Genomic DNA, 24549 nt, shown 5'->3' with positions numbered 1-24549 from the left:
TGACTTCCTGAGACCCAAGATTTTAGATCCTGTTTCCTCTACACAAGGAAATTCCTTATTATTATATGTATAACTCCATTTTACTGTGTGGTAGATAGAAATTTACACTACCATGCATATTTATATTTTGTTTCCATCTCAGTAGTCTGCTTCTCAGTGTGAGACCTTACTAGCCATTTCACAAAGACAAAAATGCAAGATTCTTACAGCCCAAACCTGGTATTTCTGATGCTAGTGGTAGAGGATGGAGCAAGGGTTACCAGTTGGTGAGCCTTGCGAGCAAGAAGTCTCATGCATAACTGATTCCAGTTAGTTTCCTTATGACAATAACTGAGTCATGCAAGTGAAAAAGCACAATACCCTTAAGTTTACTGTTTTTTGTGGGGGTACCATGAAGGAATAGCTGAGGCTTTCCTGGCTTTAAACTCAGCAGGTGTGTTAGCATGCTGCCAAATGTTACTATTCGGCTTTCTGTTTTTACCTTAATTAAGCTGGTATCTGTGCTCCAGGTTTTCATCCTAGTATTCTTGGAGAACAGAGAATCACGTGTTAATTATAATTAGATTACAGGATTGTTGCTGTCATTTATTCATTCACAGAGTCCAGTTCTGCATCAGCCTTTAGCATTGTTTGAATGTCACAGTTTTCCTGCCCTCCCAAAGATATCCCTGTCCACCACAATTAGTAGCTGTTATAACTTGTGGTTTTGCCTCACCTTTTTAACATTGATTCTCAGCAAATAAAGTTTACTGATGAGTTACATTTTGTCTCTAACGAACTCTGCAGCAGCATCTTGGTACCCATGAAGTATTTGCAAGCAAAAAGGTTGAATTTATGTGGCTCTGCACGTGAACTTTGGTATATTACTGCCATAGTTGGGTTAGCTCTTTCAGATGCTGCCTGGTAATTCTGGGCCATACAGCCCTGTGCTTATAAACACTGCCTTGTTTTAGGGCTTAAGTACGTATGCCTAATGCTTGTTGGTGCATCCTCCATCTCTGGTTGGATGGCACCCCCTCCTGGTATCATCATGCTGCTCTAAAACTAGAGGACAGGTGCAGCTAGTATCAAAGATCTGAGAAATATCTTTGTGTGGGGATAGAGGAAGAATTGTGCTGCTGTTTTAATGTTGAAAATTAACCAGGTAGATTAGCTTTCTGTCCCTTCACCTGGAAACGCTGCAGAAACCAGTGGCAGACTGGCTAAGTCTTGGGAGTTATGAGCACGTGCTCTAATGATGGAGAGGCCTTTGTAAACGTTTTGCTCTTCACATAGTCTGTTCTTCAAGGTAAACACATAAAGAAACTGTTGAATGGTAATCTGAATATTTCCATATACCTCCTCATCTTTGGGATACACAATATGAGCCCTGTGGTTTTCTAGCAGTGGCAGGGAGCAGGAGCCTTTCCCTGAGTACATCAGTTCCACAGCAGCCTTCAAGTTGCTGCTGCTTGTGGGGCAGTTCCAGTGTTTGAACTGTTTGTGAATTATGTCAGATTCAGAAGCAGTGTGCAGGTATGGACCAAACAGTATGCGAAATCTCAGCGAGTTTTAAACATAATAAATATTTCCTAAAATATCGTAGAGTTTTCAAGTTTATTTTAAAGCAAATTCTGGCAATTAAGACCTTTTTTTTTGTCACAGGACTCCTAAATCGCACAAAATGGTAGAAACTCCTTTCAGGTGACATTTCTACTACTATTCTTAGTCCATATAGAGTAGCTAACAAGTTCTAATATTTTGGCAATTTCGTGGCAAATATAGCAGATATCTGAACGCAGTGCTTGGACTTCCACAAACAACCACAGTTCTAAAGACTGTGAAGCAGAAATTTTTGTTATTCCTTTGTCAGATGACTGACTTCTACGTTATTGTTTTTTTCACTCGAGTAAATTTGCACTTGAGAGCATGTAGACTGTAAGTGCTCTCTCTTAGAAATGAAGGTATTGTATCAGCCAACTAGTTGTAACACTAGGGGTATATGGGTTGGCTGAAGTTGGCTTCATGTTTAGAATGTTATTTCAGAACACAAAGCTATAGTACAGGCTTCATATTTTTGCTGCTTACATAGCAGAGACAAAATGCCTGAGGACTTCTGCTTGCACTGTTATGTACCTGAAAATAAATCTGATTTATATCTGTAAATCTTAAAATGATATTTAACAAAGTAGGAATGTGGGTTTTTTCATTGTGCTGAATATACGGTGGTAGAAGAGTTATGTATGAATTTCTACTTTCTCTGGGCTTTCAGAACGTGACTTTTCAATGCTCAGGTTTTATGATCTCTTTGTACAAGTGCTGTTCCTTAAATTCTGATCACCTTTATTTCTTCTTCTAGAAGTCGAACTGAACCAGTGAGTGGAACATCAAAAGCAGTATGTAAAAACACAATCTCACACTTTTTTCTACACACTGCACTTAATTATAAACAATGTAGTCTTACATTAATTTTCCAAATATTAACTTAATATCTTTTCAATCAAAACATAGTATATGCTGTAAATACAATGTATTTGATTCAGAGTAGTAAAAACTGAGTAACGATATCACTTGCACAATTCTAATGTGAATATTGGTATTTGTGCTTAGTAATGCATTGTATTTCATATTGAACGTGCTAGAATATTTCCTGTATGACTTCTTGTTGTACAGATACTGTATGATCGGTTCAGATCGTGTAGGTTTGAGGTTTGCACAACTGAACATGGTGCCATGTTCTACATCTGTCTGTCTATAGCTAGTGATATGTATGTTTGTATAGGCTGTTGTGTGCTTTTTTGTTTCTTGCAATAAAAATGTTTGGAGTGTATTTTTTGCCATTTTCACATTGTATCACTTAGTTTTTGTTTTTAAATACCTTTTTTTGCCTAATGGTTTTTGAAAATGTGATCAAAAACCACTGAGAAACCATTATTGTTAAACTGGGTATTGTTTCTTACTTTTGACCTGGGGGTTCAAACAAATACCAAAACCAACAAATCCCGTGCATTTTCTGAGGACGTTTCTGCACAGCTAAATAATTCCTTTTCAAGTCCTTGAACACTTGAGTGTTTGCTCCTAAAACTGTAATTGAAGTGATATTGTTTGGGCCCCTCTGAGTACGTGAATGTCTTGAAAAATCAACTTGAATTTGAGTATCATTGAATATCATTGCTACAAAGTGGTATTCTAAAGCTCTGCATTTGGACTTTTCACTTTATCTGATGAAACAGTTTAGTTTAATAGTTTAACTGTGAGTGAAAATGCCTGAGACATGGTGTACAAATGTCAGCACGAGGTTACAGCCTGGTGCCTGTGTGGCTGCAGTCCGTGTTCATCTTTCTGAACTTTCCTTTGTAGTGTGTTTTTGAATTTGGGCGGCCTCCCAACTGGATGCTGCTTTAATTTCCCAACAGTTAAGCCTCTCTTTAGTATACCACCATTTGGAATTTACATTTGGAAAAGGGGCAGTGCTTTTCTTCGGGCTTGAAAACACACTGTTACTCTGTTGCTAAGATATAGATAAGTACACAAGGAAATATTTAACTGGTGATGACCTAGATATTGATTTGCCACTTGGGTCAAATATTATGTATTACTCTGAATTTCAATATAGTCCTTAGAGTATAAGAATTATTGCTTGGTGGTTTTTGTTTTTCATCTTTAAGTATAACTGCTTTTTCTTCACTAGAATGGTGTGAGGCATTACACTAACCCTGGATCATTGGATCTGATCACTTTCTGAGTTGTTAGGATAATGTAACCTAGAAATTCATAAACTCAGTGTCTGTGTTCTGTGAAGAATACAGCCTCTGGTTCTCTTGGAATGGTTTGCAATCAACTTCAGATCAAAACCTTTTTGTATGTAGGTCTGAAAAGACTTAAGTCTGAATCTGACATCCGTAATTCAATCCCTGATTGGTTTGAATTCCTTTTGTGACATAAATACCTCTCATTGTGAGTTCAAGTTAGCTTAACTGGGCCAGTGACCCTCGTAGTTAATGTAATGCGTTTACATAAACCACGTTTATAGTATTTGATCTAATTCAGATGGGTTTTTATTTCTTGGAAACAGTTATTTTTCTTTTTGTTTACTAGCATGTGTATAAGCACAAACCACATGTTCATAAATAAAGTTAACATTCTTTTAGCCTTGTGTGTTCCCTGGCATGTGTGTATTGCATTCTTAAGTAGCATCTTACCATAAGCTAATGTAGATACCTCAAAAGAAAAAAAAAAAAGGTATCTGGAGTGTGTTGGGGGGGTTAGTGTAAGTTAGAGCTAATTGAAGTAAATGGAAGACAAAGCAAAAACATTTCCCTCTTGTTTGCTCTGACTGTGCCCAATTTGGGCTGTGGGTAGGCATAGGGAGGGTGGAAACCTCCTTGCATGTATATATATATATGTATATATATATATGTATATGCATATATAAAAATTAAAGATGACTTTAAAAGCACTGCATTGGCAGGGGCTTCTAGAGTTGGAAGTACAGTGAGATTCACTTCTAAAAGCAGCTCAGATTTTGTCTAACGATTTTTTTCTTATTATTTGCAGTAAGTACAGAATCACATATATTTAAAAGTAGAGCCTGGATCTTACTGTGGTAGGGATAAATTCCTGGGAAGCTCACTGATTGCTGTTCAGCAGTAAGGCAAAGGCAGCAAAACTGAAATGAGTCAAAAAAAACCAACCCAGGATGCACAAAAGCTTACAGCTTATTTTTCATTGTTTCTCTTTCACGATAGCTGTCATTCTTCACTTCCAAACGTGTGTTGTTCAATTGTTATTACAATCAAATGAAGGCAGTAGGTTATCTTGCTTTAGCATTAGTATTTCAGGGACTGCAGGAATCTCTATTTGGTATTTGGCCGTAGAGGCTGCAGAAATGCGCAGTTCTGTTTGTATTTTAGTGCCATGAAATACAGCTGCAATGAATTTGCAGTTCGGCTAAGTTCTCAGCTCTTAGAAAACCACTGTAACTTACATCTAGCATTCCAGCAGCAGGATTAGCCTTTTCCCTGTTTTCTGTCCCCTTTTTTCTTTACTTCATGTTACCTTCTGTTTAGTCTTCAGTGGGAATTGAGAGTTTATACATCTGACTGGCAACACTGGGCTTTTTTCCCCCAGTTCTCCTGCAGTACTACCATAGGGCTGTGCACAGCATTCCTGGAGGTGTTTCTGCTTGATTGACTGGGTGGGCTGGCAGCAATTAGTTGAGCTGAAGTGTAATGGGGAAAAAAATAGACAAGAATGCAGGATCTTTGGAAGATGGCAATTGGGCAAACTGACTGCATTACCTGCCTGCTGCTTTTGATAGGAAGGAGCATTGTCACCTCCTTAGGAAGTTAGACACTTGCCCGCAGGCCATATAATGCATCTTCCTAATAAAGTACAAGAACTGATCAATATTTTGTGTGTTACTCATCAGTACTAGACCGTTCAATGTGTCGTCAAATTTCTAGGCTCCATTAGGTAGTGTCCTTAATTTCTAATTTGCTCCCGAAAAATCACCAAATGATAGTGGCTAAGTTGTGCCTCCCATGAGAGAACACAGCTCTCTCATGCTTAAAGGAGTGGCTCATGGAGTGTCGTGCTTCTCAATACTCAGACATCCTTTTTAACCTGACTAATTGCAAAATCTTCTGAAAAGCAAACGAGTGATTAACTAAAACCAGTGTTTCACTGGAGTGAAGATTCATCTGCAGATAGCTATTTTTCCCCGCAATCTGCTAAAGCTGTTGCCTTGAATTCTTCCTCTCTGTTAGGTAGTAAAGCGTATTTTTCAAGGAAGGGCTGTTTATCTCTTTTCTGATCAGCTCATTGAGCTCTCAAGGAGATCTGTTCAGTTTACGTGCTGAATTTTTTTTCTACTGCTTTGAACTTAAACCATAAGTCAAATTTTGAGTGTCTTTCTGGCAACGCTTTACTAGTGTGAGCCTACTGCTGCTTGTGGCATGATTCAGAAACTGGGAAAGGATGCTTTCCAGTAGTGGGAAAGCTACACTTTGGATCTCAGTGAGCATTGTGGTCCATTATTAACTAGTGGCCTTAAGACCTGGTTCCCTCAGGCTGATCCTGTAAGTAGCTGGAAGAGAGAAAAGTGGTTGCAAAAGAGAAAAATACTGTTGTGTTCATTATTTCCTTATTGTATGCTTTGTTTTCTTGCTTTTGTGCATTTAGTACAAGGCTGTTACTTGGAAACTATTTTTATCAGATAGTAGAGAAAATATTGAATTCTTACGCTTTCCAAACTAATTCATATAGTGCTCTAATAAAGTAGTAGAAATCCGTTTTCATAGGTTATTCTGTCACGGTAAGCCCCTTTATTTCAATAATTTGATCGGGATTTTGTTTGTTAGGGTTTGTTGAGGCAGAAAGCTGATAGATTGCTTTTGTGATTGATGCTTTGGATTGATATTTGGGTTTTGTGGGGTGTGGTGAGATTGGTCCCCCTCCTCATTTAGAAATAGTTCATGGCTCAGAGCTGACAGGCCTGTGCTTTAATTTTGTAGGCTGCCATTGTGTTCACAAGAGCTTAGCCATGTGCGTTTATAAATGGTGAAACGTTGAGTGATTAACCAGCAAATTACAGTGAAAATAAGTTTCCCCACGATGTTTCCTCCTCAAATAAAAGTCAATGTTATTTTAAAAAGTCCCTTCTAACTGAAAGTTGACAGTTTCCTTACCTGTTTGACTTTTATGCCCTTGTAAATGTTTGACAGAGGTATCTCTCTGAGGTACTCATGAGCGATAAGTTGATCTCAGTTGGGTTTGGTTGCTTTTGTTTCTTCTCATTAACCGTATAGACACCTTAAGCTCTCATTTGTTTGGACTTTGTTTTGAATAAATGCAAATTATATATTTAGTTGAAAATGCATCTTCAAGAGACGGGCAATATAGTGCAGGCTTTGACTACAGTAGAGGTTAAATGTTGCCATGTTTTGATTGTAGAACTTGAATATGTGTTTAATTTTTTGTGAACAGATTGATGACTCTTCTGCATCTATTTCTCTGGCCCAGCTTACGAAGGTATATATATATTCTTGTCAAGTATTAAAAAAAAAAGCGTTTGCTTCGTGTTTTTAAATCTTCTGTTGTGATCTATAGTTGGCTTACTGTTGTAATTTGAAGAAATCTTTAATTTTTAATAAGATTTAAGTATTTATTTTAATTCTAAAACTGTGTGTAAATTTTGATACTATCCTGTAAAGAGTAGTTCCCAGTTTGGGAAGATGGAAGGGGAGTACCTTATCAGCCTCAACATAATGTTGCAGTATTACTCATCTTCAAGACACAAAGAAGAAGCACAGAAGCGGTTTACCGTTTTTTCATACGTTTCGTTAATTTTTCGTTGGAAACTAACACAATTTTTACAGAAGAATTTAATTGGCTGTAAGTTATGGACATTCCAGAGGGCTTTGCAACAGCCAAAAAACGAGTGTTTCTGTCACATGGACAATTGCATGGCTATTTTTGAATTCCTAGTCTTCCTAGATACAGATCCATTCCTGAATGTTGCACAGTTTTATAAACTGTAGTATATCTAGTGGGCAACACAATCTAATTTGTTTGAACACAGACTGAAAATTGTGTAAATGTACCTAATTGTTTATAGGAATATACCAATGTGTATGTGTGGCATATTAGCAGATGTGACCTTCTGAAACTGTTGTAATGCCATGTTTTGCTATGAAACTGCTTGCATTCTTTGCTCAATAATGTGTACCTTTGTCTGGGAAAGCACTAGTGATTGCACTTGGAAAAGGCTTAGTGCTAGCCGACTAAACTGCTAGTCATCACAATTCAAAGATCAGAGAAGGCAGGGACTAAGGCAGAGTAGCTGGAGTTTGTTCTTCTGACAATAAACGCTGGAGTTAACTTCCAAAAGAGAAGTCTGCCCACTGGTAAATTCTTCCCTTACCCACTCAGAAAATAAGTTGTATCCATCTGGCCAAAAAACAAAAAACCACTTGGAATGTAGCCACCTAAAGAAATTGGTCCCCATTAGTGCTGTCCCTGAATACGTCCTTGGTTCTGTAAGCTCATGTCAAGTTTTTTTCCAAAATGCGAGAAACTGTCCCAGTGTTGTAACACATTTAAGCTCTCAAGAAAATCTGAGTATTTCAGAGAAGTACAGGAACACAAGGAGGCAGCTCCAAACTGTCACGTACCCTGCCCTCTTCAGTGCAGACTGGCTTAGCGTGGAGGCAATGCGTTCACAGTTCTGTTTTATTTTCACTATGTATTAAATGCCATATTTGAATTTTGGTCTATTCCTACTAATGTTTTGTGGGTTTTGGGTGTGTTTTGTAAACCGTTTGGGTTCAAACAAATTAGGCAAGCTTTTGTACAAGTTTTCTGTAAATGTTAATGGAAATGGTTTCATAGATGTCGATCTGTTAATGTTGAGAAAAACTGTGTATGTGAAACAACCATTTAATAAAATGTTGAAACTAGTTGGTTGCTTTTGTGAATGAATGCATATAAAAACAGAAACATGAGTGGTTGATCTGAGTGATAGGTGCTTGAAGGTCCAAATAATTTGCAGTCACTCCCTTAGACCCTGCTTGTATCTGGACTAGTGTATAACAAAACATTTTAACAAATACTGCTTTAAAAAATCAGCTCGCTTCAATGATGTGAAGATCTAGTTCTGTGTAAGGTTTATATTACATTTTGTAAGTTAAAAGGATACAGTGAACTGGGGAAAAAAAAGTCCCTACAGGTTCTACTTGCACTTAAAGCTCTTAGTATGAGGAAGATAGTTTGTTGGGGACAACGTGCAGTTTGGACTCTCCACAGCACATGGTGGTCAAATTTCTACCCAAAAGACTCCTTTGTCTTTTTAACATTTGTCTTGCTGAACATCTCCTAAAAACTTGATTCCTTTTAATGCTCCTCTGTCAGAACTCCAGCAAGCAGAAACAGCTTCCCTGACAGCAAGTCGTGTGTCCTTTTAACGCTGCAAAATGTAAGAAGTGGTTCCTTGCCAACTGTATTTCTGAATTGAATGTATGATGGATATCTCCTCCAAAATAGTCTGGAGCCTAAAAATCAATTTTAAAATACCAGATAGTGGTGGTTTGGGGTTTTCTTCTGTTTGTTTGACGCGTAGCTTCAGTCCACGTTATGTTGAAGAAATTTGGATTGGTTACACAAGTCTTTATGTAAGGTACAAACAGAGCCTAAGGTTTTGAGTGCCCAAGAATGTTCTTTTCAAGTAGATTAACAGGCTCATAAACATCATGTAATGGCATAAGGACTCCCCAGAACATCTTCAGGACAAATATATTTTATATAAGCAGCTGTTTTCATGCAACCTCAGCTAGAGTTGTGCTGCTCTTTACAGGATTGGATGAGTGGTGTTGTCTTTGGCTGTGTGGAATTAAATGTGTTTCTAATGTGTGTGTCAAATAATTACCTGTTAAACAGACTGCCAATCTGGCTGAAGCCAATGCTTCCGAAGAAGATAAAATAAAAGCTATGATGTCACAGTCTGGCCATGAATATGATCCGATCAAGTAAGTGTCGATAGAATCAAATCTTTGAAGATTGCAGAAAAGTGTTATAGAATTGTTTGCTTTTAAGTGAGATACACATGCATACTTTTTTTTTTTTTTTTTTTTCCCCCCAAAAAAAAACCTTTTTTAGTTACATGAAGAAACCGTTGGGTCCACCTCCACCATCATACACTTGCTTTCGTTGTGGAAAACCTGGTCACTATATAAAGAACTGCCCAACAAATGGGGTAAGATTGCAGTGGACTGCTGGTGTTATTTAGTTGCTTATTTATTTATTCAAACTTAGTTACTTAACAAATATATTGACATTCATTTTGAGTCATTTTTCTTAAGGTGAAATACAGAGCTGCAAGACAATATTGCAAAGCCCTTGAAACTTCAAGGGTAAAGATGGAATTATAAGCATAAAACTTCCTTCTTTTCCTCAGTAATAGGCTTTAAGTATGCCCACAGATCTTTCTTTGTGTATCTTTGTTTATATTTTGATGCACTCCAGTTTAATTGGACGTTTTCCCCTGAACTTCAAATTTATGATGGCCATCAGTTAGTACTTTGCATTGCAAGATGATTTTTCTGTTGACCCAATCTACTGAAGATTTGCATGTTGAGTATTCATACCATTTAACATTAAGCACTTAACATAGACTTGTAGGAGTGAATCAAACCTTCATACATAGATAAGGAATTTAAGTCTCCAGTGGCTGATTCAGAGTTCTGAAATAGACTCCTTCTGCAAGACCTTATTTCTGTCTTGCTGGAATGGTGAACTGGGGAATATTTAACCACTGGAATGTATTTCACCCCTGAGGAGCCGGAAGTTGTATGAATGTCTGTTCAGAATACAGCTCAAACCTTTGACTATACTTAACAATATTTCAATCATGCAACCCTCACACCAGAGAAAAGGAAAGGATTAAAAGCTTTCATTGGTTAATCTTTGAAATGTCATTCATTGGCCCTTAGGATGAAGTGTCTGCATTTCTTTTCTTAACAGGACAAAAATTTTGAGTCAGTACCCAGGATTAAAAAGAGCACTGGAATTCCCAGGAGTTTCATGATGGAGGTGAAAGATCCCAATACAAAGGGTGCTATGCTGACAAACACTGGAAAATATGCTATACCAACTATTGATGCGTAAGTATGGGAGTTTCCAGGTGGACCAAAAAGCAAATGAGACCCTATGTAAACGCTTGAGTGGCAATTCAAACAAGTTGTTCAGCATCAGTAGTTGCAGGAAAGGATGCACTGTTATATCTTGAACTCAGAGTGATGACTTCTCATAGTAAAATAAGGTGGTCTCACTGTTCATCCCTCTAGAATCGGGTTAAACTAGTTGTAAGCTAAGAATCCATATTTCTGCAAAGTATTTTGTTGGTGTTTACAATCAGAATGGTTCTCTTGAGAAGGTTTGATTTGCTCCTTGTTTGTGCTTCAAAGGTTTCTTGAAAGGTTTAACAAATAGCCGTAGGGCTGAGATTTCCTCCCCCTCTGTCTATCAGATCTCACTTGTGAAGCAGTGAAGTTTTCTTGCTGGTATGAAATGAGAAAATACTAGTGTGTTCTGAGAGTAGTGTATGTCTATTCCAGTTTTAGAAGTGTTTGGTAATGCTTCTGTTTTTCTGGTTTGGATCTTCTTTTGTAGAAGCTCCAAGTAGACATTTTTAATTTAGAAAATGTAATTTCTCAGGGATAAAGTATATCCTGAGCCTACAACTTTGGTTTACTCTTTGGTACTGAAGTGGTGGGATTCGCTACACATGATTTCCAACTGTCAGTGATCTTTCTAGTCTAGGCTAATTTCTTGTCTTGGTTGAACTAACAGCTGGGAGAATTCTCCAGAATGGGTAGATACTCCCTCTGGTAGTGCTGTGGCTGTAGAAAAAGGTTTGATCACAAGGGTAATAATAAAGTCCTTTGATAAAGTCAAAAGCTTGGAAGAGTTTGGGTTTTTTAATCTATATTCAAATCATTTTCTTTTTCCTTTCCCTGCCATCTCCTCCCTCCCTCCAGGGAAGCTTATGCTATAGGAAAGAAGGAAAAGCCTCCTTTCTTGCCAGAAGAGCCATCCTCCTCCTCAGAAGAGGATGATCCTATTCCAGATGAGTTGTTATGTCTGATTTGTAAAGATATAATGACAGATGCAGTTGTTATTCCCTGCTGTGGAAACAGTTACTGTGATGAATGTAAGTATTACTCCCACGTTTGTTAATTCAGAACGTCAAACATGATCTACTGATGGGAGAAATAGGAGCTAACAAAATTGGTTTTGTTACCAGCTCTGTTTAGTGCTGGAGTATAGCCTAATTAGAAAGGTATAAAGGGTGGGAAAAATACAGAAAGCTTTTGTTGTTCTGCAGAAGGATGAGTATGAGAAGTGTACTTATTTGTGCAGGTCATTACCGTGGTAGGTGTTGAATACATTTACTTTTTTCTCCGGCTTTTTCTTTCATTATGCAGTGTTGCTATTATATATCAGAAGTCTTGACTTACTGTGAACTGAAACAAGTGGATAGTTAGTTATTCAATCCAGAAGGTTAAGAACTGGTGAATCTGAGCTTACTGATGGTTTTTAGCAATGTTTTTTTAGCAGTGTTTACTTTGAGGGTGGTTGACAACTCACTGTAATAGGTAATGGGAAGAAGGACTGGCTGAAGTGGCATGGTGCAGTCCAGTCTGCAGCTTCAAATGTTACAATAATTATAATAGCTATAGTTATATTAGTTATAGCTAATATACAATAATTATAACAGCTATAGTTGTTTGCTGCAAGTTCTATTTTTTATACTATACTTAGAGCTTTATGCCCTCAATTCAAGACAGTACTCATTAATCATGCTCCTGATTTTAAAAATGGTTACAATTTCCAAATTTTCTCAATGTGCCTAAAAATGATATTGGTTGTTCTGATTATTCACAGGTATCAGAACGGCATTATTGGAATCTGAGGAACATACCTGCCCAACATGTCATCAAACAGATGTGTCTCCAGATGCTTTGATCGCCAACAAGTTCTTACGCCAGGTAATACGGTCACTTTTACACAAAGCCTCTGTAAGAAAAAAATCCTTTGTCAGAAGCTAAAGTGGAAGAGAGTAGTGAGTTTTGTCTCCTTCAGCAAGGCTGAGTTGAGTAAGGCTAAATCTACTTCTCAAGTGCACTCAAGTTACTACAGAAAACCAACAGCTCTTTAGTGGCAGTTGGTGAACTACAGGCACTGGTTTTTTTTACGATGATTGTCTTGCTTTGGGATTCAGTGCTAATGCTGAAGTTAAGAATTCTAAATACAAATACATCTACTGAATTAATTACACATGTAATTTTACTCCTTGGAAGTTTTTGTTTTGGTGCTGAGTTGTCTTTCCACCTCTAGGCTGTGAACAACTTCAAAAATGAAACTGGCTACACAAAAAGGCTCCGTAAGATTCAGCAGCAACAGCAGCAGCCACCACCGCCACCTCCGCCTCCACCACCGCTAATGAGACAAACCATAACACGCAACCTGCAGCCCCTAATGAGGCCAGCAATTTCCAGGCAGCAGGATCCACTGATGATTCCATTAGCTTCTCTGTCTTCTCACTCTGCTGCTGCCTTGGCCCCTGGTCAGTCTGTTGCAGCTGCACTACCAGTAAATCCATCTTCTGTCCTCGTCTCTGATCTGCCTCCAGCAGTGTCTCTGTCTCTCCGCGGTGAAAAGCCAGATGGACCTTTTCGGTGAGTGAATCTCAAACTCTGTAGCTCAGCACAAACACAAAAGACAACAAAATGCTGAAGTTAGATTCTTCTTCTGAAGCCTCGTGGTGACTTACGTATGGATCGCTAATGGCAGTTGCCTGTAGCTGTATAAGTTCTGCTTCTTGTTTTTGCTTTGGATGAGGATACTTTAGATTGGAGTTGTGCCTCTTTCAAGAACTTCGCAGTTTTTCTAGTTTGATTCCCTATCAGTGATTAAGAATGAATCCTATAACAGGATTTCTTTTCCTCAGCAGCCCTTTAATTTAATGACAAGCAATTCCTAAAGTGATCATTTAGCTATCACATGAATACTTTTTGAGTGCATTAGTTTTCCTGTTACTGAGGAGATAGTGTTTTCATGAAAAGTGTACAAGGTCAATTACAGGTAAAATTAACCAGGTGTTTTCACGTTACTTTTTTCTACAATAATTCTGTCATCCTTATTATGATGTCAGAATCATCTTCAGTAAAGCACAGTGCAGTCTGACTCGTACTGATTTGGGTAATAATTCTTTAAAATATTGTAAGTTTGAAGTGTTCATAAACATAAAAGTCAAAGTTTGCAATCCAGTGAAGTTGACTGAAAATATATTTAAACTAGGAGCTATTGTTTAGGGTTTATATCCTTTGGACTTTAAGCTTTGGATACAAATAACTGCTCTGTCCAGAGGGCTGTCAGGCTCAGCTGTGCTGTTGAGGTCAAAGGGTCACAATTTTAAGGAAACCTTTGAGGCAGCTTTATGAAGTAGTACATAAACACATCCTAGAAGAATTTAAGTTCTTCTTTCATCTTCCAAAACTGAGTTTTAGTGTGTGGATTATAAGTACTCTAAGCCTTTCATTTGCAGCTAGCTTAATAAAACATTTTTCCCTTGAACTCTCTCTAGTTCAAATTGAATTCGGTACTTCATTTGCAATCAGCCAACTTTACGTTTGTAAATCTGGTGTAGATTATTTTTTAATTTATTTTTCCTTTTACAGTATTCAGCCTTTTCCTACTTTTTTGAACTTTGCATTTCTAGTAGCTCTTCAAAACAACGTATTTAAGTAAGAAAATTTGTTGGTTATTTTTTTGTCTAGTGATCCAGATATTATACCTCCTGCTGCTCTGGTGACAGCTGCTGAGCTTTCTAAATCTTCCTCTTTGGCAATCAGCAGTTTGTTGGAAGAGAAGGTAAATTTTATTTCAACAGACAATTGTATTTTGACCGATTTCTGCCTATTCTTGTATTTTAATTAATCTTATTTTCTAACAGTTTGCGTTTATTCACAAGGGCTATCAGGTTCCTGTACTAAGGCAACCAGCAATACCTAGTCTTCTGGGCCCACAAGGACAATCAATTCCCACAACTGGTAAGTGTCTGCAGCTTTAGAATTAAAAACCAACCAAACAAAAAAAACACTTCAGATAAACCTGAATGGATTTTTTTCCTTCTTTCCAATCCGAAAGGTCATCCAATGAGAATTGGTGCAATTCGCTCAGCTGGTGGCAGGCCAGGTTGGGAACTGTAAGTATATTCTACAGAAATTCAATATGTTGTTGCTTGTAACATTTTGAATATGGCAGTGGCACATAACTTAGTCAACGGTTTATTTATAATGATATAAGTATATATATATAAGTATGTAAAGATAATTATATAAGTATATATATAAGTATGTACAGGTAATTGTGGAGTGGTAATTAATGTTTAAATAGCTTTATTCAAATTAAGTCTAACAAAGGGGATCTGTGCTTCCAAAAAGGCTGTTTAAGAGAAGGCTACATTGCGTAATTGAAGAGGATGTGAAAAATGAACTCTTTTTGAGGAATCAGTGATTACGTATTCAAATTAAATATAATTAAAAGACCAGATGGAAAGCCCTTTGGCTGAATATTGTCAAAGAAGTTGATTTCATGGACATGACTCTCCAACACTATTTTTTTCAGCAATTTAGTTAATATATTAGTTAAACAAATTTCTGGCAAATTCAGTGCTCTTATTTTACAACTGTTTGGAGCTTTTTCAGTCCTCTCGAACAGCCAGACTGCTTTCTCTCACTTGGAGAGAGAGGAGTCTGTTTTACTTATTAATCATAGTGTTAAGTTTTGTCTTTCATTCTGGTAAATATTTGTTATAGATAAATTTTAAGTATGCGTTACGTTTATAAAATCTTAAGGATAAATCAAAACAGAAACAAACATCCATCCCACAAATGAGGTAAAATCTCAGATTCAATAATAAGGAAAATAACGATTTAGGAACGAGGACAGGCCAAATGCATCATCGTGAGGCAACAACATAGGATGCCAGTGTGGAAGATGTTAAAAGAAGTTGAAGAGAAGATTAATTAATATTTGTGCACTGCTTTGAAGATTGGAAGTGTGAAATATTAGATGTTTCAAGGAGTGGCAGAGAAACAATGGGCACTTGTCACATGGGAAATGGGTGTCTCTTTTAAGCATAGGCAGCCTCCATCTGTGGTTATGAAGATGAGTGTAAGCAGAGAAGACTGAGGGAACTGTTAGGAGCGTGAGGATGAGAAAATCAAGTATGTGGATCAGGAAACGAATGTAGACTGAAATGACCAGAAGGCAGGGAGAAAAGCGCTTAATCTCAGAACGAGATGTGGTCACACTGTGCTCCTGCTTCATTTGCTTTCCTCTTTAAAATCGGGGCAGAGTGTAACAAACAGTGACACATGTTTTTGGGTTTCTTTAGAAGTTCAAATCGAGGACGCCCGCATAGTGAACGTTCCCAAAGGACTCAGGCCCCAACACTACCAGCATCAGCACCAGTCTTTGTGCCTGTGCCTCCACCTCCCTTGTATCCTCCACCTCCCCATGCACTTCCTCTTCCACCGGGGGTACCGCCACCACAGTTTCCTCCTCAGTTTCCACCTGGTCAGCCTCCATCAGCTGGGTACCCTGTTCCCCCTCCAGGATATCCCCCAGCTCCTGCAAACATGTCATCAGCTTGGGTACCAACAGCAGTACCAACGGCTCATTCAAATACCATCCCAACGACACAAGCACCTCCTTTATCTAGGGAGGAGTTTTACAGAGAACAACGGAGACTTAAAGAGGAGTAAGTATTTGGCTCAGTGATTGTGGTGTTTTTCATCTTTGTATTTCAGTAGCAAATCGGACTGCAGTTACGCCTAAAGTGCATCTGACATAAGCCAAAATTACATGTAGAGCTTTTTCTTCCAATGTACGTTTTCATTGCGGATGGTAAACGTGCAAAACTAAAGACAAATGTAACTCTAAAACTTTCCCTAAAACTCAGAGGAATTCTAAACTGTTTTGTGTAAATAGGATGCTCGCCTTTTGCATTTGCATGCAGTATACATTTTCTCATATCGGCCATGTTTTGTTTCTTGATGTCTTTTTGTAATAAAGGTCAAACTATAATTGTAATAAAGGTCAAACTTATTTTAACAGGGAAAAGAAAAAGTCCAAACTTGATGAGTTTACAAATGATTTTGCTAAGGAATTGATGGAATATAAAAAGATTCAAAAGGAGCGTAGGCGTTCGTTTTCCAGGTAACTGCTTTACATGTCCGTAATGGAGAAGCAGATTGTCTAGAAGAATCAGGAGGAGGTCCACTCCACCTCACTATCTTTAGATGGATTGGATGATTAAAGGGCTTAGCGTTGTTAGGAGTTTCATTTGAAGGTTGCTAGCTCAGATATAGCGGAGCACAGTTGACTTGTAATTTGGCAGCAGTTATTAAGGAGCAGGTGTCTCTTTCACTGAAGTATTTCTGTAACCATCCTTCACCTCCTGACGACCTTGAGGAGGCAAAGAGCTGAGTAGGTTTAGTAGCTGGATGTTCTCCTCACCCTATTGTGATTATAGCTATTACCTCAAAGCATTTGAAATAAATGAGAGAAATTGTCTTCGTTTCCTCTTTTGTTTCTCATGTGGATACATGGAGAGATTTCAACCTGGACTGCAGACTGATGGCTTGTGCTAGTGTCTTGTTGACATTGATAATTTTTTCTTAGGAGTTAAAAGGTCAGATGTGCTTACAATGAACTATTAAATTGCTGAAGGGCTTCTAGAGGAAGAGTGATGCTAATGAGCATGTGCAGAATAATGAGGAATAGTTATTTAAAAAATAGTCAAAGAAAAACGTGTCAAGGAGAATACTCAGGGTAGTTGATATGTTCTATCTGAAAAAATCACTTGGACAACAGCCTGAATGACTATCTATTAGTAATGTTATCAGTGCATTTCTTAGAATAATGGCATAATATTACTTTTAGATAAGACCTTATTTGAAACAGTGTCTTTAGCCTTGGTTAGAGATACATGCAGAATTTTACTAGAACATCTGGCTAGAAGAGTTGATTAAATTTTGTGGCGTGTAACCTTGCAGTACAAAGTATTCCACGTCCTGTATAGATTTACAAATAAACAGTGAAGTTAAATTAACTAGGTATTTACTTTATTTAGGTATTAACTGGTATTTTAAAATTGGGCTTTACTGTCTTCAGTTGAATTCATGTTTTCTTACTGCTTGGTACTGTACTGTAGCTATTAAGACTCGCTCGTTTTGCGTCTGACTACAATATAAGTTGTACTTCGTGTAGTTGCTAAGTAGTGCTAAAATAATTGTGCATTCATGTACCAGTAGAGGTCAGCATATTCCAACTTAAATATATCAGTAGCTATAGTAGTTAATTCGATAGAAGCAAGTGGAAATAGACTTACCCTTCCTGTGTGTTTTTACACTAACAAAGCAGTGACTGTTTTGTCTTGTAAGCAAAACCTTCCACGCGTTATCAAGTTCTTCAATTTGCAGTAGCGTTATGCCAGCAGCTGAAAGAAGCTTTGCCATAAGCATTTGGAGATTAAAAAAAAAAATAAAAAATAAAAAAAAAAAACGGGGAAGAGCGACTGTTTTGAATTAAGTCCTTTTCTTTTCTTTTTTCTGTGCTGTGTTTTTTTGAAGGTCCAAGTCTCCCTATAGCGCTTCGTCCTACTCGAGAAGCTCCTACACCTACTCCAAGTCGCGGTCGGGCTCCTCGCGCTCCCGTTCCTACTCTCGGTCATTCAGTCGTTCCCATTCTCGTTCCTACTCACGTTCACCTCCATACCCAAGAAGAGGCAAAGGGAAGAGTCGTAACTATCGCTCTAGGTCAAGGTCACACGGTTATCACCGTTCAAGGTCAAGGTCACCCCCGTACAGAAGATACCATTCACGGTCCAGGTCTCCAGTGTTTAGGGGCCAGTCTCCCACTAAGCGGACTATACCTCAAGGGGAAGGAGAAAGGGAGTATTTTAACAGATACAGAGAAGTTCCACCATACGATATGAAAGCTTACTATGGCAGATCTATTGACTTTAGAGATCCGTTTGAGAAGGAAAGATACAGAGAATGGGAACGGAACTACAGAGAATGGTATGAAAAGTTCTACAAGGACTATGCTGTCGGAGCCCAACCTCGACCTCCAGTAAACAGAGAGAACTTTTCTCCAGATAGATTTGGTCCACCTGGAACCAGAAGAGAAAATTCGCCATACTCGCGGGGACGTAGGGAGGATTATGCTGGTGGGCAGAGCCATAGAAATCGTAACATAGCCGGAAATTTCCCTGAAAAGCTTTCAGGAAGAGAGGGCCATGGTCTAAAAGATCCTGCCAAATCAAAAGAGAAGGAGGTGGAAAATCCCCTGGGAGATGGCAAAGGAAATAAACATAAAAAACACAGGAAGAGGAGAAAAGGGGATGAGAACGAAGGATTTCCCAATGCTGAGTTGTTAGAAAGTACGAAAAAAACCAGGGAACCAGGCACAGCAGAGGACATTAAGTCAGACTCGCTGTTCATGCTCCCGAGTAGAGATGATGCCACCCCTGTGAGAGATGAACCTATGGAAGCAGATTCCATAGCTTTCAAACCAGTGTCTGAAAAAGAGAAAAAGGACAAGGATAAGCCAAAAGCAAAAACTGATAAGACAAAACGGAAAGCAGAAGTGGCTGCTCCCCCAAAGAAAGACAATGTAACAAAACCAGCTAAAGCTTCCCAAGAGAAGGTGGACACCGATCGTGAAAAATCTCCTCGAATGGAACCTCTTGTGAAAAAAGCAAAGGAGGAGCTGCCAAAGACAGACAGTGTTAAGGCATCTTCCTCCCAAAAGGATGAGAAGGCTCTCGGTACACCACGGAAAGTTCATCCAAAAGTGGCAAAAGATCACCCAGAAGCCAGGCCAGCCAAGGAAGAGAAGGCAAAGAAGGACCATCCAAAAGAATTAAAGTCAGAAAAGCCCTCCAGCAAAGAGGACAAGTCAAAAAAAGCAGTTGAAAAAAGCAAATCTTCTGATGCAAAAACTGAAAAAAGAAAAAGGAAAGCAGATGAAAAGGCTGATAAAGAACACGAGGCAGCTTCTGGAAAGGCCCCTAAACCAGAAACTGCTGAATCAAAAACATCGCCGAAAGGGAAGAGTGAACCTGATGGTGAGAAAGGAGAGAGAACTCCAGAAAAAGATAAATCTGGTTTTCTTATCACTCCTGCAAAAAAGATTAAACTTAACCGAGAAACTGGCAAAAAGATTGTGAGTGGAGAGAACGTGCCTCCTGTGAAAGAACCTGTTGAGAAAGTTGAGGCAAGCAGCAGCAAAGTTAAACAAGAAAAAGTGAAAGGAAAAGTGAGAAGAAAGGTAACAGCAGCTGATGGATCCAGTTCAACTCTTGTAGATTATACCAGGTACTTCATCATTTCTTTTCCTACGTTTTCTCCCTTCTCTGCCTTCTCTCTTTAAAATCTTTTTGATAACTGATGGAAGGAGAAGCTAAATCCGTGCTCAGTGAGTATTTAAATAATCTGTGAGGTTTTCTGCTGAACTGTACAAATGAAATTTTGTTGCAGCAAACAAGCAGTCTGAACAGAAAGCTGGTAAGTTCAGTTAATGGGTGACGTTTGACCCTTACTTCTGCGACTTTTTTCCCCTCTTGAGAATTAGCCTTTTGAATGCAGCTACATATTGAGTCTTTGTGGTGTCCTCTCCGTGTCTTCCCTCAAATCCTGCTTAATACCAAGGGCAAGGATAACAGATATGTCTGTATCATGCAGTATTTTGTATTTTTAAAATTGCAAGGTACTATCAATGACTTTTTTTTTGCTAGTATGACATGAAATTATTGAATGATATATTCATATGAAACATATGAAATAATTTGCAGAAACAGCAACTTGTTTCCTATACTGCTTTGAGCAAATAATTGGTCCTTATTTGCTTGCTTGTTGAAACTAGATGGCATATCTAATTTGTCTACCACAGATAGAAATAGGACATCAAGGAATTACCTGATCAGACAATTCCTGATCGGATCATGGAATCATAGGATGGTTTGGGTTGGAAGAGATCTTTAAGATCATCTGGTTCCAACCTCCCAGTTATAGGCAGGATGACCCTCCTCTGGACCAGGTTGCTCACAGCCCCATCCAGCCTGGTTTTGAATGCTTCCAGGGAGGAAGCACTGATGGTCTTGTGTCTTTGTTAATTAAATACGTAGTAGAAAGGCACTAATTGGTTGCTCATAATCTCAGTCAATGGACTCATCCTTCATCTTGGCTGTCCCCTTAGTTGACCATCTTTTGAAAAAGTACTGGGGTTTTACAAGTGAAACAGAGGTCGTTTTGTAAAGCATTGCAAAGGACAGCTGTGCTTGCATCTCTACCATTGTGTTAATTTATGATATTTTTCTTGTTAGCACCAGCTCTACTGGAGGAAGCCCTGTTAGAAAGCCTGAAGAAAAGACAGATACAAAGCGGACTGTCATTAAGACAATGGAGGAATATAATAATGATATAACTGCTCCTGCTGAAGATGTCATTATTATGATCCAGGTCCCTCAGTCAAAGTGGGATAAAGATGACTTTGAGTCTGAAGAGGAAGACGTTAAGTCTACCCAGCCATCTTCAAACATAGGAAAACCTGCTAGTGTTGTAAAAAATGTGAGTGCTAAGCCACCAAATCCCATAAAACACAATGAGAAAGAAATGGAGTCTTTGGAGAAAATACAGAAAGCTACAAAAGAGGTGAGTTATGAAAGCTCTCAGCATGATGTAAAAGGTTCAAAAAGTTCAGTGTTGAATGAAAAAGGGAAAACCAAAGAGCGGGATCATTCTCTGTCAGACAAGGACACTTCTGAAAAGAGGAAGAGCAGTGTTCAGCCAGAAAAAGACCACTCAGAACGTGCCACTGAACAAGGAAATGGGAAAAATATTTCTCAATCTTCCAAGGACAGCAGATCTTCAGAGAAACACGATGCTGGCCGTGGATCCGCTGCTAAGGATTTTACTCCTAATCGAGACAAAAAGTCTGACCATGATGGCAGCAGGGAGCATTCTAGTTCCAAGCGCAGAGATGAGAAAAGTGAATTAGCGAGGAGAAAAGACTCTCCTTCACGAAACAGAGAATCTACATCAGGACAGAAAAGTAAACCAAGGGATGAACGAGCAGAGCCCTCCAAAAAGGGGGCCGGAGATTCCAAAAGAAGCAGCTACAGCCCTTCACGTGACAGAAAGCAGTCAGATCACAAAACTGCTCATGATTCCAAGCGTTCATTAGAGGAACACAAACCTCTAGATAAAAATTCAGGTAAGGAGAAGGAAAAAGAAAAGGAGAGGGAAAAGGAGAAGGAAAAAGAAAAAGAAAAGGAGAAGGACAAAGAAAAGGAAAAGGAGAGGGAGAAGGAAAAGGAAAGGGAGAGGGAGAAGGAGAGGGAGAAGGAAAAAGACAAAGAAAAGGAGAGGGAAAAAGACAAGGAGAAGGAAAAGGAGAGAGACAAAGAAAAGGAGAGGGAAAAAGAAAAGGAGAAGGAAAAGGAGAGAGAAAAAGACAAGGAGAGGGAAAAGGAAAGGGAGAGAGAAAAAGAAAAGGAGAGGGAGAAAGAGAAGGAAAAGGAGAGGGAAAAGGAGAGGGAGAAGGAGAAAGAGAAGGAGAAGGAGAGGGAAAAGGAGAGGGAGAAAGAAAAAGAAAGGGAGAGGGAGAAGGAAAAAGAAAAAGAGAGGGAAAAGGAGAAGGAGAGGGAAAAGGAAAAAGAAAAGGAAAAGGAGAGGGAAAAGGAGAAGGAAAAAGAAAAAGAGAGGGAGAAGGAGAAGGAAAAAGAAAAGGAGAGGGAAAAGGAGAAGGAGGACAAAGACAAATACATAGCTGAGATAAAGAGCAATAAAGAGAAAGAGCCAAGTTGCAATAAGCCATCTTCAGTACAAGAATCACCAGATGCAAAAGATGAGAAAGAAAATGGGACTGGACAAAATGATAAGACTGGTGTCAAGAGTAAGCCTCAGGTAAGCAACCCCTCACGGCTCTCTGCTGATCCAACTCGAGAAACTGATGAGGCTGCTTTTGTACCAGACTACAACGAAAGTGACAGTGAAAGTAACGTGTCTGCAAAAGATGAGGAAACTGTAGGAAAAAATTCTAAAGAACAGAAGGAAAAAGCTGTTGACAAGGTCAAACAGGAGACAGCAGCTCCTGCCATGGTTAGCCAGCCTGAAGCAAGCAGAAGTCAAAGCCAGAGCAGCCCCAGTGTGAGCCGCAGCCGTAGTCAAAGCCCTGCTGAGAGTCAGACTCGAAGCCACAGCAGCAGTGCCAGCTCAGGAGAGAGTCAAGACAGCAAGAAGAAGAAGAAGAAGAAAGAGAAAAAGAAGCACAAGAAGCACAAAAAACACAAGAAGCATAAGAAACACGCTGAAAATGAGCCGGAATTGGAGAAAAGCCAAAAACACAAACACAAGAAGAAAAAATCAAAGAAGAGCAAAGATAAAGAGAAAGATGACCAAAAAGTTAAATCTGTCACCATGTAGAATGACAGATAGGAAAAAATTGACTTAATTCCTAAGTCATCTGTATTAAATTTTGTTAAAATGTAAACGAATTCAAACGTTGTAAATAATGACATGAAAAGACCCTGTGCTGCACTTAAAATATTGCTGCTTGATTATTTGATTTTTACATCAGAGCTTTATAAAAGTGAACATTTTGTACAGAATTGTGAGTTGTGACCATGTAACATGAAAGGTTTTGCTGGGGCGTCTTATTTTTCACCACCGTTAATTAGTTTGGGTGGAGTTTACTGTACTGTGAAAATTTTCACATTTGACTTCTTTTTTTTTTTTAATTGCCTGGCAGAAGAAGCTGGTATCAGTTATAAAATATCAGCAGAATGATTTGCAGAATACATTACAGCCCTGTTATGTCACTTTTTGATTACAATAAAAAGTTTTCAGTAAACTTTATTCGGTGTGATGAGATTTCTAGTGGCAGCTGAACTTCGGCAGGGAAAAGAGCATCCAGCCAAGGCTGCTGGCTGCTTGCTGATGGCTTAAGTGTGTGGTAAACTGTGTGTCAGTGCATTCAGGTCTGCAGAGGCTGGCCGAGCTGGAGATCTTTGAACAGATGCAATATGATGAAGTACTGCCAGGAGGTGCCCTTTTCTCGTGTTGTTTTTGTATTTCAGAAGGTGTGCAGTCCCACAATACAGCTGATAGTAACAGCAGTGCTCTGGATGAAGCTGCCACGTTTCAGCTCTGTTTGTTTAGAACTCTGCTATTTGGCAGCAAAAATATGCACCTATATTTTCAGCTGTGCTGCAGTCTGTGTGTTGTCTCACGAGGATGCTGGTCGCCAGTGTGTTTGGTCTCCATGCAGCTTTGTTTGATGATTCACATTTTCATACAGTGACTCAGTGTGGGGTTCAGTGAATGAGTTTGGCAGAACAAGAAAAGCCACGAGGGGGGCAGAGTTCTGCTTTAGACTGGCACAGTGTCCCAGAGGCAACTGAGTTTGGTGGTGAAAGCCCCTGCTGCTCGTGGGCTTTGCCCCTAAAGAGTTCTGGGCGCTACAACTGAAGCAGCATTTCAGGGCTTCCTGCTTTGTGCAGGTGGTACAGAAAATAACTTACGTAGGAACTATTGCTAGCATATCTAGGAGTACAAAGACAGTAAAATCATTCTTCCTTTTGCTTTTCAGTCGAGTGACTCAGCTTAGATATGGAGCATCGTTCTGATGGTTAGAACAGTAGCAGACCAGAACTAGTGCTTTGCACCTGTGCATGCCAAGGCGTTCTTGGTGGATTTCAAGTGTTTTCTGCGCAAAGTGAAGCAGGCATTCAGAGGAAGCCTCCCAAATGTTTACATTCCAGAAGAAAAATAAAGTCTGTGTTATTAAATGTTATTAAATGTGCTCATCTAGCGTTTACTGTTTGTGCTTCAGCAAACTTATTTCCCAAAAGTAAACCCAACTGTGTGGGATGTGAAGGCATTCTCTGTCCCTTTGCGTTCTGTGGGCTCAGGATGGAGCCCACTGAGAGCAGAAGATGCA

At 38.9% G+C, this 24549-nt stretch overlaps 1 protein-coding gene across 1 annotated transcript in view; it reads left to right on the top strand.

Moving 5' to 3' along the window:
* The window catches only part of RBBP6 (RB binding protein 6, ubiquitin ligase), a 31192-nt gene extending 7727 nt beyond the window's left edge, over nucleotides 1–23465 (top strand). The window contains exons 3-18 of the mRNA XM_042827657.1: nucleotides 2339–2375; nucleotides 6967–7011; nucleotides 9415–9503; nucleotides 9634–9730; nucleotides 10498–10637; nucleotides 11514–11686; nucleotides 12421–12524; nucleotides 12874–13214; nucleotides 14316–14409; nucleotides 14510–14588; nucleotides 14686–14743; nucleotides 15938–16303; nucleotides 16660–16761; nucleotides 18177–19925; nucleotides 20933–21822; nucleotides 22333–23465. Coding sequence (XP_042683591.1) covers nucleotides 2339–2375; nucleotides 6967–7011; nucleotides 9415–9503; nucleotides 9634–9730; nucleotides 10498–10637; nucleotides 11514–11686; nucleotides 12421–12524; nucleotides 12874–13214; nucleotides 14316–14409; nucleotides 14510–14588; nucleotides 14686–14743; nucleotides 15938–16303; nucleotides 16660–16761; nucleotides 18177–19925; nucleotides 20933–21822; nucleotides 22333–23033 — 5065 coding nt within the window. The 3' untranslated portion in view covers nucleotides 23034–23465. The remainder of the gene's footprint in view (nucleotides 1–2338; nucleotides 2376–6966; nucleotides 7012–9414; nucleotides 9504–9633; nucleotides 9731–10497; nucleotides 10638–11513; nucleotides 11687–12420; nucleotides 12525–12873; nucleotides 13215–14315; nucleotides 14410–14509; nucleotides 14589–14685; nucleotides 14744–15937; nucleotides 16304–16659; nucleotides 16762–18176; nucleotides 19926–20932; nucleotides 21823–22332) is intronic.
* Nucleotides 23466–24549: the final 1084 nt, after the last annotated feature.

This window comes from Centrocercus urophasianus, unplaced genomic scaffold (assembly GCF_019232065.1).
Source record: "Centrocercus urophasianus isolate 14NV4802_14NV808 unplaced genomic scaffold, USGS_Curo_1.0 seq_29, whole genome shotgun sequence".
Lineage (NCBI taxonomy): Eukaryota > Metazoa > Chordata > Aves > Galliformes > Phasianidae > Centrocercus > Centrocercus urophasianus.
The sequence above is the reverse complement of the archived record's forward strand: the minus strand, read 5'-3'. Positions and strand labels throughout refer to the sequence as shown.